We start from the raw sequence: 15,202 nt of genomic DNA, 5'->3' as shown, positions 1-15,202 counted from the left end.
TTTGTTACTATGTTCCAGGTACGAAACTACATCCAGTGATGAGTCAAGCACAGATGAAAGTTCTTCCACCGAGTCCGATGATGAATGCGAGGAAGAGGAAAGCTTTAACGAAGACTCTGAAGTGATACATAAGAGTGTGGCAAGTGGCCACAATGGAAACTCCGAACCTCTGAGCGGGACTGAAAAAGATGACAAAGAGATGGATAAAGTGGAAATTAGACAAAGGTGTGATGCTGTCCTGCGGCACTGGTGGTTAGAGAAACATATTAGTAATGTGAAATGATTGCTCATCTGTAAGTTATGTGTTTAGGATTATTAAGTATTTGTTATGTATAATTTTCATTTAGTAACTGTTGCGTCCTCCCCAATTTATATAACTCTGTATAATATAGTAAGCGAGTCACAGACAAAATGTCAGCAATGTGGGGATGCTCACATCACTGCTTATTACAGTAACCCCACAGATCTTTCTGTGCGTCTCCGTTACTTTTGTCGATGTTTGTGGTGTGAGGTGTTAGAGAAACAGTCGGGATGCTGAATACTCCCCAATGTATGGGAATAGTGGTGGCAAATATGTTGAAACTATTGAGAAAGGAAAGGGATTCTGTCAGGATCCTGACTGCATTCCCAGTATTAAGGATATCTTATCTCTAAAATGAATTTAGATTTGCAGTGATCCCTGCCTAGGGAATTGTTGCTTTCCATATAGTTGTTCCACACTCTAGTGGACTGAAAAATGTCAAGCCCTTTAGTGGAATATTAGCCCATGCCGTTTTGTTGTGTCTGCTCCATTTCAGTTATGCTGTAAATCAATAACAAATATGTATAGAATTATTTGGTGTGCAGCAAACATTTGTTACAGTTGAACATGTTTTCTCGTATACGCAGATATGAGCTAAGTGAAAACATGCTGTCTGCTTGCAATGTGCTGAAAGATGCAGTAGATGATCCACGGACCTTGGGAAATAAAGATGTGGTTAGTATACAAAGATGATTATATTGAGCATATACCCTTACATGAAATGAGCTTTCATATGTTTTAAATCCACTTTTAAGAAAAAAAATGTGAATGTACAATTGGTGTTTCTTTATCAGTTATAACATTGTGGGACCTTTGTGGGGTATTCAATCTGGGATTCCAACTGCTAGAACGTGACAACAGAATCCCAGGCCATTTTTGTTTCTCCCGACTGCAACTCAACAGTCTGAATTAAATGTTCCAACTGTCGAGTTGTTGGAAAATCCGAGGATTGACGAAAATGAAATGGCCGCGGATTGTTGAAAAACGTCATAGAATTCAACAATCCTTGGCCATTTCCGACAAAACAGAACCAACTAGTTTTAATAGATCTGTTCTGTCGGAAACTGGCTTCAACTGTCGGAATCGGCAGCATTGAATGGCAGCGGGTGCTATTTCCACTGGTAGAAATAGCAGCCGGGATTGAATACCCCCCTATATCAATAAAAGGGACGTCACTCCAGGACTTTTTTACTGTCTGCCTACAGCAGCGTTTCGGGCCAGAGTCCGTCTTCAGGTGTTATGTCCTGAAGATGGGCTACGGCCTGAAACACTGTAGGTAGGGATGGCCATTGACTATCGAGGTTTAGGAATCATCTATGGTTTATGGCCAATGTTGAATAGTTTCGCCATCGATGGGGAGAACCATATGGTTTCCCACCATTGATATCAAGCTTAAACGAATAGTTTCGTTTTTGCTTTTTCCCGCAGGTGCCTGGACACGGAGCATAGCTCCATGCCCAACACCTACTAAGCCCCTCCCCCGTATTGTGATTGGCCCACAGACCAATCAATCAAAGAAAATGGATAACCATAGTACTACCCTATCGATGGCCAGTTACACTTTTGCCATCAATGGCAACGATGGCCATCCCTAGCCATAGGCAGACAGTAAAAACAGTTATTTTCAAAGTCCTGGAGTGACGTCCCTTTTACCAATATCTATACACATACATACATAAATATAGTAAATATAAATGAGTGTACACCTAAAATGGACATCTGAAGTCCTGGGGTAGTTTTGCTAAGCATCAGTTTGTCAAAGCTGCTGATCATCTTTATATAGAGTATAGTTAAAATGGCAATAAGATTAAATGGTAAACCAGCTTGATTTATCCTTTATATCTATTGCTGTCCTTTCATTTCAAGGAGAAGCTGGAGAGAAAGTATAGGTGGGTGGGGCCCACACTATTTGCGTCATTAAGCCCCACCCCAAGCAGAAAAATGCCACAAATAGGGCAGATTTTTAATCGGGGACAGGGTCAAAATGACGCTATTACAATAAAATTGCAATACTAGGCTCTATTCTCTCCACGATGACTGTTGATTACTGGTATTTGTCTCCCCAATCTGCCCACTCCCCTAGTAAGTTGACAGATGTGGGAGGGTGCCCTCTTTTTTGGGGGGGTATGGGGTACTAATCAAAACATTGTGTATCCCTCGCAGAATCTGGTATAGACTTGTAAGGACAAAGCCCTTAGTGTATCCCGCCTAAATAAGTCACAACTATATAAGGCGATTACTAACATCCGCAGCCCTTTTCCGCTGCACATCGCCGGATACTGCATAGATAATAATTGCATATGTGATTATTATCGCAAATGACAGCTCTTGCATTAAGAGCTGCCCTTTGCGATGCAGCTGGCTTTGTGTCTGCAGGTCCCCTGTGGCTCCCCCCTCCACCTGTGCCCGGCTTTTGCTGCTGCAGGGCCAGGACCTCGCCGGCTTCTCCCTGTACCCAGAAGTGGAAGTACGGGGCTGGAGAGGAGGAGGTCACTGGTCCGCGCAGCACAGCAGGAGGCTGCCTGTACACAGGTGATGGGGTCGGCGAGGGTGGCGATAAGAAGCCCATAGGCTTCTATGGTGTGTCACCAGTTTTTGCTGGTGATACCCCCTGCCATGGTAGCCAGGCGATCGGGTTACCGCGGGTTTCAGATGGCAGTGTTTCAGGGACACACGGACACTAGACCCTATATATTATAGATGAGGGCCTGGTCCAAAACCAAGGGTAATTGGGACTTTATATTTATTTATTTTATCTTTACTCTTTTGGCATGCTTATTGACCTGTGATATCCTGTCCTGGAAGTGTTTCTGCATTGGCCTGGCCACACTTCTAAAAGCCAAAAATAATAGTTGTATTAAAAATGTGTTTCGCAAGTAACAAGACACAAGCCGTGACCATGTATGGGCTTATTTCATTTTTACTGACTTGTATTTTTATAGTAAAAATGACTGCAGCAATAATGTAGAATTAATGAATGCATGTAGTCTCCAGATGTAGGCTGTAATGAGCATATTTATTTATTGACAGTTCCTTATATAGCGCATACAAATTCCGCAGCGCTTTACAGAGAATATTTGAACATTCACATCAGACCCTGTCCTGGTGGAGCTTACAATATATATATTCCCTACCACATGTACACGCACACAGACATTCTAGGGTAATGTGATAGGATGTAATTCGCATGACTGGCAGGATAAGTGCCCTGGCATCTTTGTACCTGATGCACCAATCAGTCTTCTGCGTTTATAAACAACATTTAGTCCAATGTGTATACACAATCATCCTGTTATTTGCAATGTCTTAATTATTTGTAAATTTCCAAGGTGTTCCAATAGCAATGAGAAAGCAATTTTTCTGTGCAGTAGAAGCAAGTTACTGAGAATGACATGAGTGATTTACCTAATTGTATTTGATGTTTCCAGAGGCTGTGCTTGAACACTATACAGAATGAATGGTTCCGTGTTTCTAGTCAGAAAACCGCCGTCCCAGCCATGGTGGATGATTACATTGCTGCATTTGCAGCAGTTTCCCCCGCCGCCCTGCGCTATATCATCAACATGGCCGATGGCAATGGGAACACCGCACTACACTACAGCGTGTCACATTCCAATTTTGAGATTGTCAAACTGCTGCTGGATGCAGGTTAGTCATTGGATCAATATTCTATGCACGTGTAAGAACTTACAATACTATTCCTTTAAACCAGGTTATGTGGCTGCTTCAAGCCTGCATTTCATTTGGCCACAAAACCTGTGTAATCGAGGAGTGTCGCAGTTTAAAGGGATAGTTTGGTAACCCTATGTTAGAATATACCACATGTATACTGTATACATCATTATTATTATTGTTCATTTATATGGTGCCACAAGGGTTCCGAAGCACCTAACAATACATAGATGAGCAAAAAACATAAACAAATTACAGTACAATGCAATTTAGGACAAGTACATGGTAAATAAAGACCGGTATATCAGGGGACAGGACACTGAAGCAATTATTTAGAGTTCCAGCATACATATATATCATTCAGTATCTATAAGGAGTCTATTGCTCCATCCGCTGCTTTTTCTAGGACTCTAGAATATGTTCTTTTTTTTTGCAGATGTGTGTAATGTAAACCACCAGAACAAGGCGGGCTACACTCCCATCATGCTCGCTGCTCTGGCAGCTGTGGAAGCTGCAAAGGACATGCAGGTGGTGGAGGAGCTCTTCAGTTGCGGAGATGTCAATGCCAAAGCCAGCCAGGTAAATTCTACATTGTGGGGTGTCAGGGAAGGAGCCCCTTTAACTCTTATTACCAGTCATACAGTCTGTATTCCTGCAGCAGTATTAAACTGCGGTGTAGCAAGAGACAGAACTCTGTTCGGTTTTAATTTACCTACCCATTGTTTGAAGTGTATGCAAAATAAGAGATTTTGCTATTGCTTCTCTGCAATATAATACTGTTCTATGTATTCTACATAAGATTGGGAGCACTGCCAGCCTAGTGTTATAGGTATAATACCTATATGAACCGGGATTTGTATGGAATCCTGGCAGTCGGAATCCCGGCGGTCAAAATCCCGACGCCGAAATCCCGACAAGGGATGGGTGTCGTGGACACCCAGAGAGGGACAAAGTGCCGGGATTTCGATGGTCGGGATTTTGACCATCGGGATTCCGACCGCCGGGAAAGTGACTGCATCCCATATATCACTTTTCATTTTGGTTCTAATCTCCATTATGTCTTTTAGAGATGTCTCCTACATCTTTGCTGCAGTCACACTTGACACATCAGGTTCCATGAGACTCTGCTAGCAATTGGCATAATTTTTTGCACTTTTTTATAATAAATTGCTTCTGAGACACACCACAGTGTAATTAGGATTCACAAGTAGACGGTGCTGATTGTTTTGACATGACAATTAGTATGTGTATGACTTAGAATCTGTACCTGGAGTGCTACAATGTAGTAGCTGCATCTTTTTTCCCAATACAAGTTCTGTTCTGCTCCATATGTACAGGGTTAAAGGTGAGCGGTGAATGGGGTGACATGGAGTTCCACCCCCTGTAATGGTACGCAGAACTAGTTCCACCTCCACCACAGCCCTGCACAGTAATTACAACAGAAAAGCCCATCCCACCACTTATGTCATTAGATGATGAAGGCAGAGCTAGTGTCACTGACGAGCTACAGCCACCTTACCCTTCCTCAGGTACTGGAGCCTCCATGGATCTCTTCCACCTGCAGCCCAGCCCTCCTGATACTTACACACGCTCTGTGTCTGTCAGACTGCACTTGTCCCCTAATCAGGTCCTATGTGCCAGGAGAAATGAGTTCTACCACCTCTCCAGGACCACTTTAAACCCTGCGTATACAGACTCAGTCACACACAAATATACAAATCTACGATGCATTGTTAGTGACCTCTGATGTTAGCAGTGTAGCATGGGATGACTGGCATTTCTCAATGCATGGCGTATTAGGGGTCAATTGTATTAATTGTGATTAATTTACCAATGCAAATCATCACAGCAGTCATCGCACTTTACGGCAGCTGAAATTCTCCCAAAAGTGCTCGCTGCCTCATAGGGTAGCGAGCAATTTTTTAGTAAGCCTGCAGGGGAACCTCACAGAGCCCCTCCTCTTGTATAGAACATGTCACTGGATATCTGACAGATTTGTTTTAAAAATATTGCAGTTACTGTGGGGGAGATGCATGAAACCTAAAGAGGACAGAAAGATAGCGGATTGGTTACTATAGGTCTTATCTTCCCCTGTCCTCTGTAGAAGGTATGATACATTTCCCTCTGTGTTCCCAGCATTGCTGATGGTGAGTAAATGATTACTAACTGTTATGGAGGAGGCTTCTAACATAGTTTTTTTCTGCCGTATGCACAAAATGAATAGCATTTCTTTACAAGATTTAGCCGTGATTCACATCTTGCTATATTGCTCACAGATCCATTTTCTTGCATTGCAGTCATTCAGCTTAGTTACCAATGTGACAAGCCCATTGCAGGTTCTGCCGTGTTCTCTATAACTTTAATTAAGATGAGTCAAGTCATTGTTTTGTTTAGTTCATCGACCAGTAAAGATTGGCTTGGTAACCTAGGAAGCCGATGCATTTAGGTAATCTCTATTATGTGCAGTATTGTCATCATATCATTCTCACCTATCGCTGCAATGCTCTCTGCTCATGTGTATGTAACACTTATGTCCATATGTCTTTTGTTTCCAGGCAGGCCAAACCGCTCTGATGCTGGCAGTGAGTCATGGGCGGATAGACATGGTCAAAGCTCTCTTGGTCTGTGGTGCAGATGTTACCATCCAGGATGATGAAGGCTCCACGGCATTAATGTGTGCAAGTGAGCACGGACATGTGGAGATTGTTAAGCTGCTACTGGGCCAGCCTGGCTGTAATGCTGCATTAGAGGACAATGTATGTACATTTAAACAAAAACAGAATCTATCACTGTAAATGAATTGACTGGTTGACTTACTATGCAGCCTGCTTTATATCATAGAGCTACAAATGAATTGTGGTAAATACCATATATACTCGAGTATAAGCCTACTTTTTCAGAACAGTTTTTATGCTGAAAAATCCCCCCTCGGCTTATACTCGAGTGAGGGTCCCACTTGAGTCAATAAGTTTTCCCAGTTTTTTGTTGTAAAATGAGGTATTCGGGTCGACTTATACTCGAGTATATACGGTAGGTATGCACTTTTTTTTCCTGATCAAGGTAGATTAGATGAGAGAAGGTTTTGATGTACATTAATCGGTCCTAGAAATGTTGTCTTACCTGGTTATTGGATTGAATATAGCAGTGCATAGTCCCATGCCTGTTAATACTATTAGAGATAATGGTAGGTGACTGTGGAAGCCCCTATAAGCCTGTGTGTCCTGTCATCTCCTATTACAGTGGTAGTTTTTGCCAGGGGTTACATGCTTGCAGGGATGCAAGCAGTGGCGGCTCCTACCTTCTTGGGGGAGGGGGGCTGCCTCTGGCCGCAGCCACCGCGGTGGTACAGCTATGCTGGCACCCCTATGATGACAGGCACCGGGACTGGTGCATGCGCAGTACAAACATATGTACTGCTCATGCGGCCAGCTTCATTTCATATGGGCTACTTCAGCAACAGCCCATAGACGAAATCTTGGTCTTGGCTCCTGGACAATATAAATGACAGGCACCGGGACCAGCGCGTGCGCAGTACCGATATAGGTCCTGTGCATGCTCAATTGCCGATTTTGCCCGGCAGCCCGCAGCTTGGTGGATTTTACCATGGGGCACAAGCATTCCTGGAATCCAGTACTTTTGGGTAACCGATTATGCGTTGCACTTCCCTGACAGGTATAGGTGGTCTCCATCAAGGAGATGGCCAATTTGGGAGATTCCATGCAGATGCCCACAGGGCAGTTTCTAGACTATTTGGCTCCCAGTGCCAAAAGCTAAAAAATGCAAACCCCCTCCCAAAAAACGGTTTGTGTGGCCTTGAAAAAGACTGCCTTACAGGCCAGCTATGCCCTGCATGCACAGACATTGGCCACCACATTTCTTGCATTATCCGCTGACCCCCATACCCAGGGCAGCCCATAGGTAAAAACCGCCAATGCTGGGATGTATAGTTTAACAGTAGCTGTGGGCTAAAGGTTCCCCATCACTGCTCTAGAAGGTGCTAGATAAATGATTTGTAGAATCTGAGATTCCTGTGAAGTTAGTGTGTTAGATTAACAGCAATGTCATTTTAAATGTCTTTGTCTTGCACTTAGGATGGAAGCTCAGCCTTGTCTATTGCCTTGGACGCCGGTCACAAAGACATAGCAGTCCTTCTCTACGCTCACGTCAATTTTTCTAAGACTCCATCCCCAGTAAGTGAGACCATCCAATGAGAACGGTGTGGAATGCAGACCCTGAATATACGTCTTTTAAATTTTGTTTATCGTAAATCATTTACATTAATTATTAATGGTAAAACCGATTGTAAGAGTACAGTACATGGGTTTTTAATAAAATGCATAGTGGTTCGATGGTACAGTATATGATCCATATGTGCTTTGTTAGAAACTCATGGACACTGTCCATCTGTTCCTGCATTGGCACCACTAACGTCTGTGCTGTGCGTGGTTAGATGAATAAATCTTAGTACATGAGGTCCTACTTCACTTTTCTACGTCATCTCTTCACTTTTTCTCATTCATTGTTCATTCCTACCTATTTTTACCTTTTGATACCACTGTAATATTGCCTTTCTTTGTGATTGTACTTTTATTGTTCTCCAAGTTGTTAAAAAGCAGAACTATATCTATATATATTCACCTTGTCACTGCCTTGAAAAAAGGGCGTGTTGGCCTCGAAACGTTGGCGCATCTCTTTATGCACAATTTATAACGTTTTTTTCACCCAAGTCCCCCCAGAGTGCCATCTTTCCTTTCTGCTACAAGTTCCCATACATGTGAAGGGCACAGGGGGCAGCTGAGTCCTATAGGATAGTGCCGGACCGCACAAACCGTATAATATATATATATATAGATATATCTATATAGATATAGGAGAGACCTCAATCCGCGCTCTATACAAATAAAGCAGCACCTCTGAGGATCCCCTGTTAGGCGGAATCCAATAATAGAAATGACAGAAAGAAAGGTTCAGAGGGCGCTATGAAGTAGTTAATGTAAAAACAACTGTAGTAAAAAGTATTTAATAACAAATTGTGTATACAACTTTCAATAAAATCAAAAGGTACAGTAATAAGGAATCCTTTCAGGATATTGACAGTGGTGATCAAGTTGGTGTAGGCAGCCCGACGTGTTTCGTCAATAACATGACTTCATCAGGGGCAGAAATAAATCAGTTTGATTGAGAGATTTACACCAATTTACTGTTAGAGGTGTAGATCATCAAAACAGATGGTCCAATGAGAACAATCTTGCACTCCTTTATGAATCCTTTAAATATTGCCTGGTGCCTTCCTTGCTGGTTCCAATGGGTCCCCTTTATGGAAGTGGAATAGATCAGGCGGCACTCGGATTTGAAATGAAACAAATGTGGTTTAATCTGAATCCAGATTAAACCACGTTTGTTTCATTTCAAATCTGAGTGCCGCCTGATCTATTCCATATATATATATATATATATATATATATATATATATATATATATATATATATATATATATATATATATTTTTTTTTTTTGTTCTAGTTTTTTATTTGCATAACTTTGCATGTAGTGACTATATAAAAAAAAGATAGACACAGGGTAGACGGCGCTAATGGACACACTATATTCACAATTTGATTAAAAATAAATATGTATTTATTATAACAATTTTTGATACTCTAGAAGAGAACACCGGCCGGTGAGACCAAATAAAACAAAAGTTACATATATAAAAAACTCAAATTAAATGCACAATTAGCCGTTCTTAATCGACTCTGCTGTTTATCTTTTCACCAATCACTTAATAGATGAATTTTAGCAGCAATCTTATTAAATAATACATTTTGGTGTAGGTAAAGATAGGGATATATATCTCTCAGCTTGGTTAGGCATGCATAGGGTTAATCATTCACTAATCATTGTTTTGCAAAGCAAGGGTTAATAGCAGTCTTTGGTGAGACAATGTTATTGTGTTTCTCCCAGCACAGAGAACAGTTCCAATCTGCGCTTATTGGTTACAAAGACACTCTCCAAATGCATATATTATGCTTGTTCCCAGCCAAACTTTAGCAAGTAGTTAGTCATTCAACCACGCACATATACTTTAGATGGTTAGCAAGCTGTATTAGTCAAAAGGATGCAGAGAGAGAATTTTTATACTTTATGCTCCGTGACTGTTGAGTACTTTTTGTAATCCACTTTGGGGGGGTTTAAATACCCATGCCTTGAGCGGGTTCCCGGCTGTTCTGTGGCACCAGTCTTACCAGCCTTGTCAAGAACTCTCTGCTCCGGCTTCCTTGTCTCCCGATCAGCGGTGTCTCATGCACAGGCAAACAGGGACTCCTAGATGACGCGTTTCCCCGCCTAACACGTTGTCAGCGGCTTCATCAGATCATTAGTGCCGTCTACCCTGTGTCTATCTTTTTTTGTTTACAAGAAGGGTTGAGTATCCCTTCCAGACGGCAGCAAGGACTACTATTTGGCTCCCTGCGCTCTGTTATATATTTTGTCTGACTATATAAAAGTCTGCCAGATTTGTCCCTTTGACCATATTTCCATAGCTGCAATTTAACTTCCAAAAATATATACAATAATCTGTTTCCTGTTCCCTCTTTCTACAGGGCACTCCCAGACTGGGCAAGAAGCTCCCGCCCAGCCCAACACAGAGAAGTCCATTTGATAGTTAATTAGAAGACCGTACACATTTTTTGCCATCTCCGACCTGCTGCTAACTGATATTGTGTCTATCGACAGATACTGAATGTACTTGTCTTTGTGCCTGATTGCACCAGCAGACTGAAGCAATACATGTATAGATCTTTAATGGAGACACCTGCAGTCTTATAACTGGAACAATGCTGTATGTTGAGCATGCACATCCTCCAACCTTTTGCTTTCAACGTTTTTATTATGAAACCCACCAATACTTCTCTTTTTGATGGAGGAGGAAGCTAGACTCGATGACTGATCTAAGAACCAAACTGTCAAAAAGTGCCATAGCTCCTGCTCACTGTTGTCTGATATATTTATACTGACCCTACTCCCCAGACTGCATTCCACATTGATGTATTCTCTTAATGCAATGTATACATATCCCTGGCGTGAGCTGGGCCACTGGTTGTTCTGTTTTAGCTGTAAAGTATAGAAGAGCCCTCAGTAGATCTGACCGGACTAAGGAAAGCTGTCCTCTGGACTGTATGTATTATGTAACTTTTATATTAAAGGAAAACAATAGTATCTACAAATGTTGAGAAATTCAGTATTTGCTGCATATTTTTTAATCTGTAAAAGAAGATAAACGTACATGGCACGAGCACATGTGCTGAATGAATAAATATATATATATATAAATACTTTTAGTGCTATATATTAATATCTGTAAAATGTTTATAAATATCAAACTTATAGGTTACTCTGTATGTACGTCTCTTGTTGAAAAAATAAATAAGCTGTTCACCTCTCTGCATATTTATATAATAGTTCATCATGTTCCTTTTAGATTTGTTTGTTTTAAGCGTTTGAAGTGCCTTAGACTCTTGCCATATTATCTCAATAAACTTTAATTATGTACTTTTTATTCACGACATTTTTAATCCTTTATGTACCCTGGTGTTTGGCTATAGAATGCAGACTGTGTGTTGAATGTTTTATTGACATTCCATGAAGGGAAAATTTGTGGAATTTTTAGGAGTATTCCACGTAAACTTTTTTGAATATTCTAATCACTGGCAGAACTGCAAGCTGTTCAGGGCATGTGTCCGCTATGGGACCAAACTAGCCAATTCTCATTGGTTGCGCATGTTCAGTGACGGAAAGGGCTCTAATGAGAGCAAAAAGGTTGTGTATGAAGGCAAGATCGGCATTAACAGGTACCTACACATATCTTCCTACCTCGGCCCAGCGATGCAATTGTACACACACGCATTTATAAATGTACATTAAGTTACAGCTCCATGCATTGCTATTACACATTTTTTACTCTTAACAAGTTAACATCATATATGTATGTGTATATATATATATATATATATATATATATATATATATATATGTATGTATATATATATTTCTTTTACAATACATATAAGTGAAATATTTTATAGTTGCATATAGCACAGCATTGATCGTGAAGAGTGCATTAAGGGCAATGCATGAAATAGTAGGGCTTGGTGACATTTATCTACAGTATGTGTTTGCTTTAGAACATTAGTATTGCATTTAATTCTCTTAAGTAGTCATACATTAATATATATATATATACAGTGGTCGAAGTGGAAATTTTGAAGTGGGGGTATGGAAATTTTGAAGTGGGGGTATGGAAAAGTAAAGAGTGAATATAGTGCGCACCTTCGGACACCCCCCTGTCCATCAACGTCCCGTGCCAGACTGCCCCGTTGTACAGGGGTATTACAAAAGCACAATATGTGCTGCTGAGTGATCAGAGAGCATCCTGAGGGGGAAAAAAAACTTTTTTTTTTATCTTCAGATTAAAGTGGGGGTATGCCATACCCCCGTATACCGCCCCACTTCGACCACTGTATATATATATATATATATATATATATATATATATATATATACATACATACATACATACATACTCTTACATCACATACATGCCTACTGTTCTAGATCTACCAGGAGACTCCTGAAAATCAGGTGCCACTTTCGACTCTCCGGATGGGTAGAAAGTCTCCTTCATTCACCACAAGCATTAGATCCTACAGGCCAGTTGTATAACCTTCGTTACATGCACATGGACAGTATGACTGGTGAGTCCCTGAGTGTCCATACACATGTGTGTTGAGCAGCATTCCAAGTGTAGCTACATGTGTATTAGCCTAGGGCACCTGGAAACTTTTAATCAGGCCCTGGCCATCTGGAAGACATTCTCCTTCTTGGCAGGTCAGAACGGGCTAGCAGTGTCAGACTGGGGCATTAAGGGCCCATTGTGGGAATGTGATGGTAGTGGCACATGATTAGGAGTGTGGCCAGTCCCCACATAGGCTTGGCTAACCATTACAGATTGCATGCTGTGGGCCCTTAATAAATATATAGAGAGAATGCTGCTAGTGCTTGCAAAATAATGTACGTGATAATCAACATCCATGCACTTTAGAGAATACACCATTGACCTGTGCACTATAAGGTAATCTATGTATAATATATGGTTCAAGTGCAAAGTCTGGTACCCCTAGTGAAGGAGGTGGGGTCACAGGCTGTGTTTCCCCTGTATCTCTGCGGGCTAGTCCAACCATGAGCCCTGGTAATTTATATATGCTCCCCCCACCTCTCAAACTGCACCGTAGTTCCTCTCAATAATCCTCTAAATATTGGATACAAAATTATTATTATTTATTTACAGTTTATTATATAGCACAGCATATTCCGTTGCGCTTTACAATTAGAAACAACAGCGATAAAACAAACTGGGTAATAACAGACCGACATAGAGGTAGGAGGGTCCTGCCTGCAAGATTACAATCTATAGGATACAAACTTACTTGTTGTATTGTGGACACTTGCCAATTTAGCCAATGTACTAAACTATATTCATGTATACTGTATCTGGGATTGTAAGCCTTCATTAACATGCTCTTGCCCTGCAGAGTCTCAGATACCGGTAGTTGTGGGATCTGCCTTTACATCCTCTTGTTCTACTTCCATGATGCCTCTTTATCTATGATGGAAACTTCCCTAATGGTTTATACTAGAATGATAATTGAATGTGGTTTGTTCACAACATGTGGCAATACTGTAGGTGCCATGTTATATAAAGGTGTTATACATTCTGAGCAATGAGGAGTGAATACTCTAAATTATACAAATCATATATTTCAAGAAAGGATCAAAGAAGCCCATGACTACTGCCTATGATATTAACATGTCAATGTATAAAAGCAGTCAAGTCCATGCTAACATGCAGCACTGCCCTTAGTCATATGTGAGCCTTAGTCATCATTGAATCACATTTAGCAGGAGTGACTGTATAGTTACTTTAAAACAACCTGTGGATTAGTGGTTTAAGACTGACAGTGATGTGGAGCACCTTCCAGTATGTACCTTAATGTATACTTTATTGTACACTATTCAAACATACAAAAATTACGGCTGGGTGTGACATGGCTTTGAAAATATAAGCTAACCAACCTACATTGCAGTGGAGGGGGAAGGAGGTCAGAAGGAACATACATAACATACATGTTATCACGTATCTAATATATTTGCTGGATCAATCACCAGTGCTGACCGCTTCGGCAACTGCAAGGGAATCGGAATAAACTATTCAACATGGTTAAGCCCGCCCTCCAGACTCTGGTGAAACTAGCCAATTGGAGTCTGGGGGCAGGCTTAACAGTGTGTGCTAATTCCCAGATGCCTTTGCTGTCAGCACTGGTGATCCCTGGGGCATTGATCCAGCATGTATATTAAACACATGATAACATGTATGTATATACAGTATGTGCCTAGCGATCCCCACCTGCACTGCTTGATTGATGCTGCTGGCTATGATGCAATTTATTAATAATGTTATTATTACTATGATATGGGCTTCTTCTTCATTTATTTGGGCACAGCACACAACAGAGAAATTTGGGCAACAATCAATAAACAATGAGTTGGTGGCAATTTGAACAGATTGAGTTCCAAGTCCACCCCACACAGAGGTTTTGCGGTAGTCCACTTTAGCACTCCACACAGGAGATGGTATAGGCCCTTGGTGGCTAACCTTGACCCTCCAGCTGTTGTTGAACTGCACATCCCAGCATGCTCTGCATCAGATTTAGCATGGCCAAATAGCAAAACTGAAGCAGAGCATGCTGGGATGTGTAGTTTAACAACATTTGGAGTGTCAAGGTTAGCCATCAAGGGTATAGGCAATCCCCCTATACTCCACACAGGATGGTTAATGAGCTCCAACAGGGCAGGACTGGAAGCTCCCTACAATATGTTTGTTAACCCTACACAGGCTGGACTGGAAGCTCTCCTCAGACATCCACACAAGGTGGTTGTTGAGCCCACATAGGGCTGGCAGCTCCACATGGGATGATGGGTTCCACACAGGTACAGCAATGCAGAGGCAGCCACAAAAGACACAGAGGGCTAGATTCTCTATGCTTCAAAAGTGATAAAATGGAGAGGGATAAACAGCCAGCCAATCAGCTCCTACCTGCCATGTCACAGACTGTGTTTGAAAAATGTCAGCCAGGAGCTGATTGGCTGGCTGTTTATCACTCTCCATTTTAT

The 15,202-nt window shown here is 41.4% G+C and overlaps 1 protein-coding gene across 2 annotated transcripts in view; it reads left to right on the top strand.

Annotated features, from left to right (window-relative positions):
- Nucleotides 1–11,529, top strand: part of KANK1 (KN motif and ankyrin repeat domains 1) — a 209,405-nt gene extending 197,876 nt beyond the window's left edge. For both annotated transcript variants that reach the window (XM_083186038.1, XM_083186039.1), the window contains 7 exons: nucleotides 19–225; nucleotides 889–976; nucleotides 3,730–3,949; nucleotides 4,410–4,552; nucleotides 6,529–6,729; nucleotides 8,065–8,163; nucleotides 10,576–11,529. In XM_083186038.1, coding sequence (XP_083042164.1) covers nucleotides 19–225; nucleotides 889–976; nucleotides 3,730–3,949; nucleotides 4,410–4,552; nucleotides 6,529–6,729; nucleotides 8,065–8,163; nucleotides 10,576–10,641 — 1,024 coding nt within the window. In that variant the 3' untranslated portion in view covers nucleotides 10,642–11,529. The remainder of the gene's footprint in view (nucleotides 1–18; nucleotides 226–888; nucleotides 977–3,729; nucleotides 3,950–4,409; nucleotides 4,553–6,528; nucleotides 6,730–8,064; nucleotides 8,164–10,575) is intronic.
- The last annotated feature ends 3,673 nt before the right edge of the window (nucleotides 11,530–15,202 follow it).

Source organism: Crinia signifera, chromosome 1 (assembly GCF_055691185.1).
Source record: "Crinia signifera chromosome 1, ASM5569118v1, whole genome shotgun sequence".
NCBI classification, from domain to species: Eukaryota; Metazoa; Chordata; class Amphibia; order Anura; family Myobatrachidae; genus Crinia; species Crinia signifera.
This window is presented reverse-complemented; position numbering and strand designations above follow the sequence as displayed.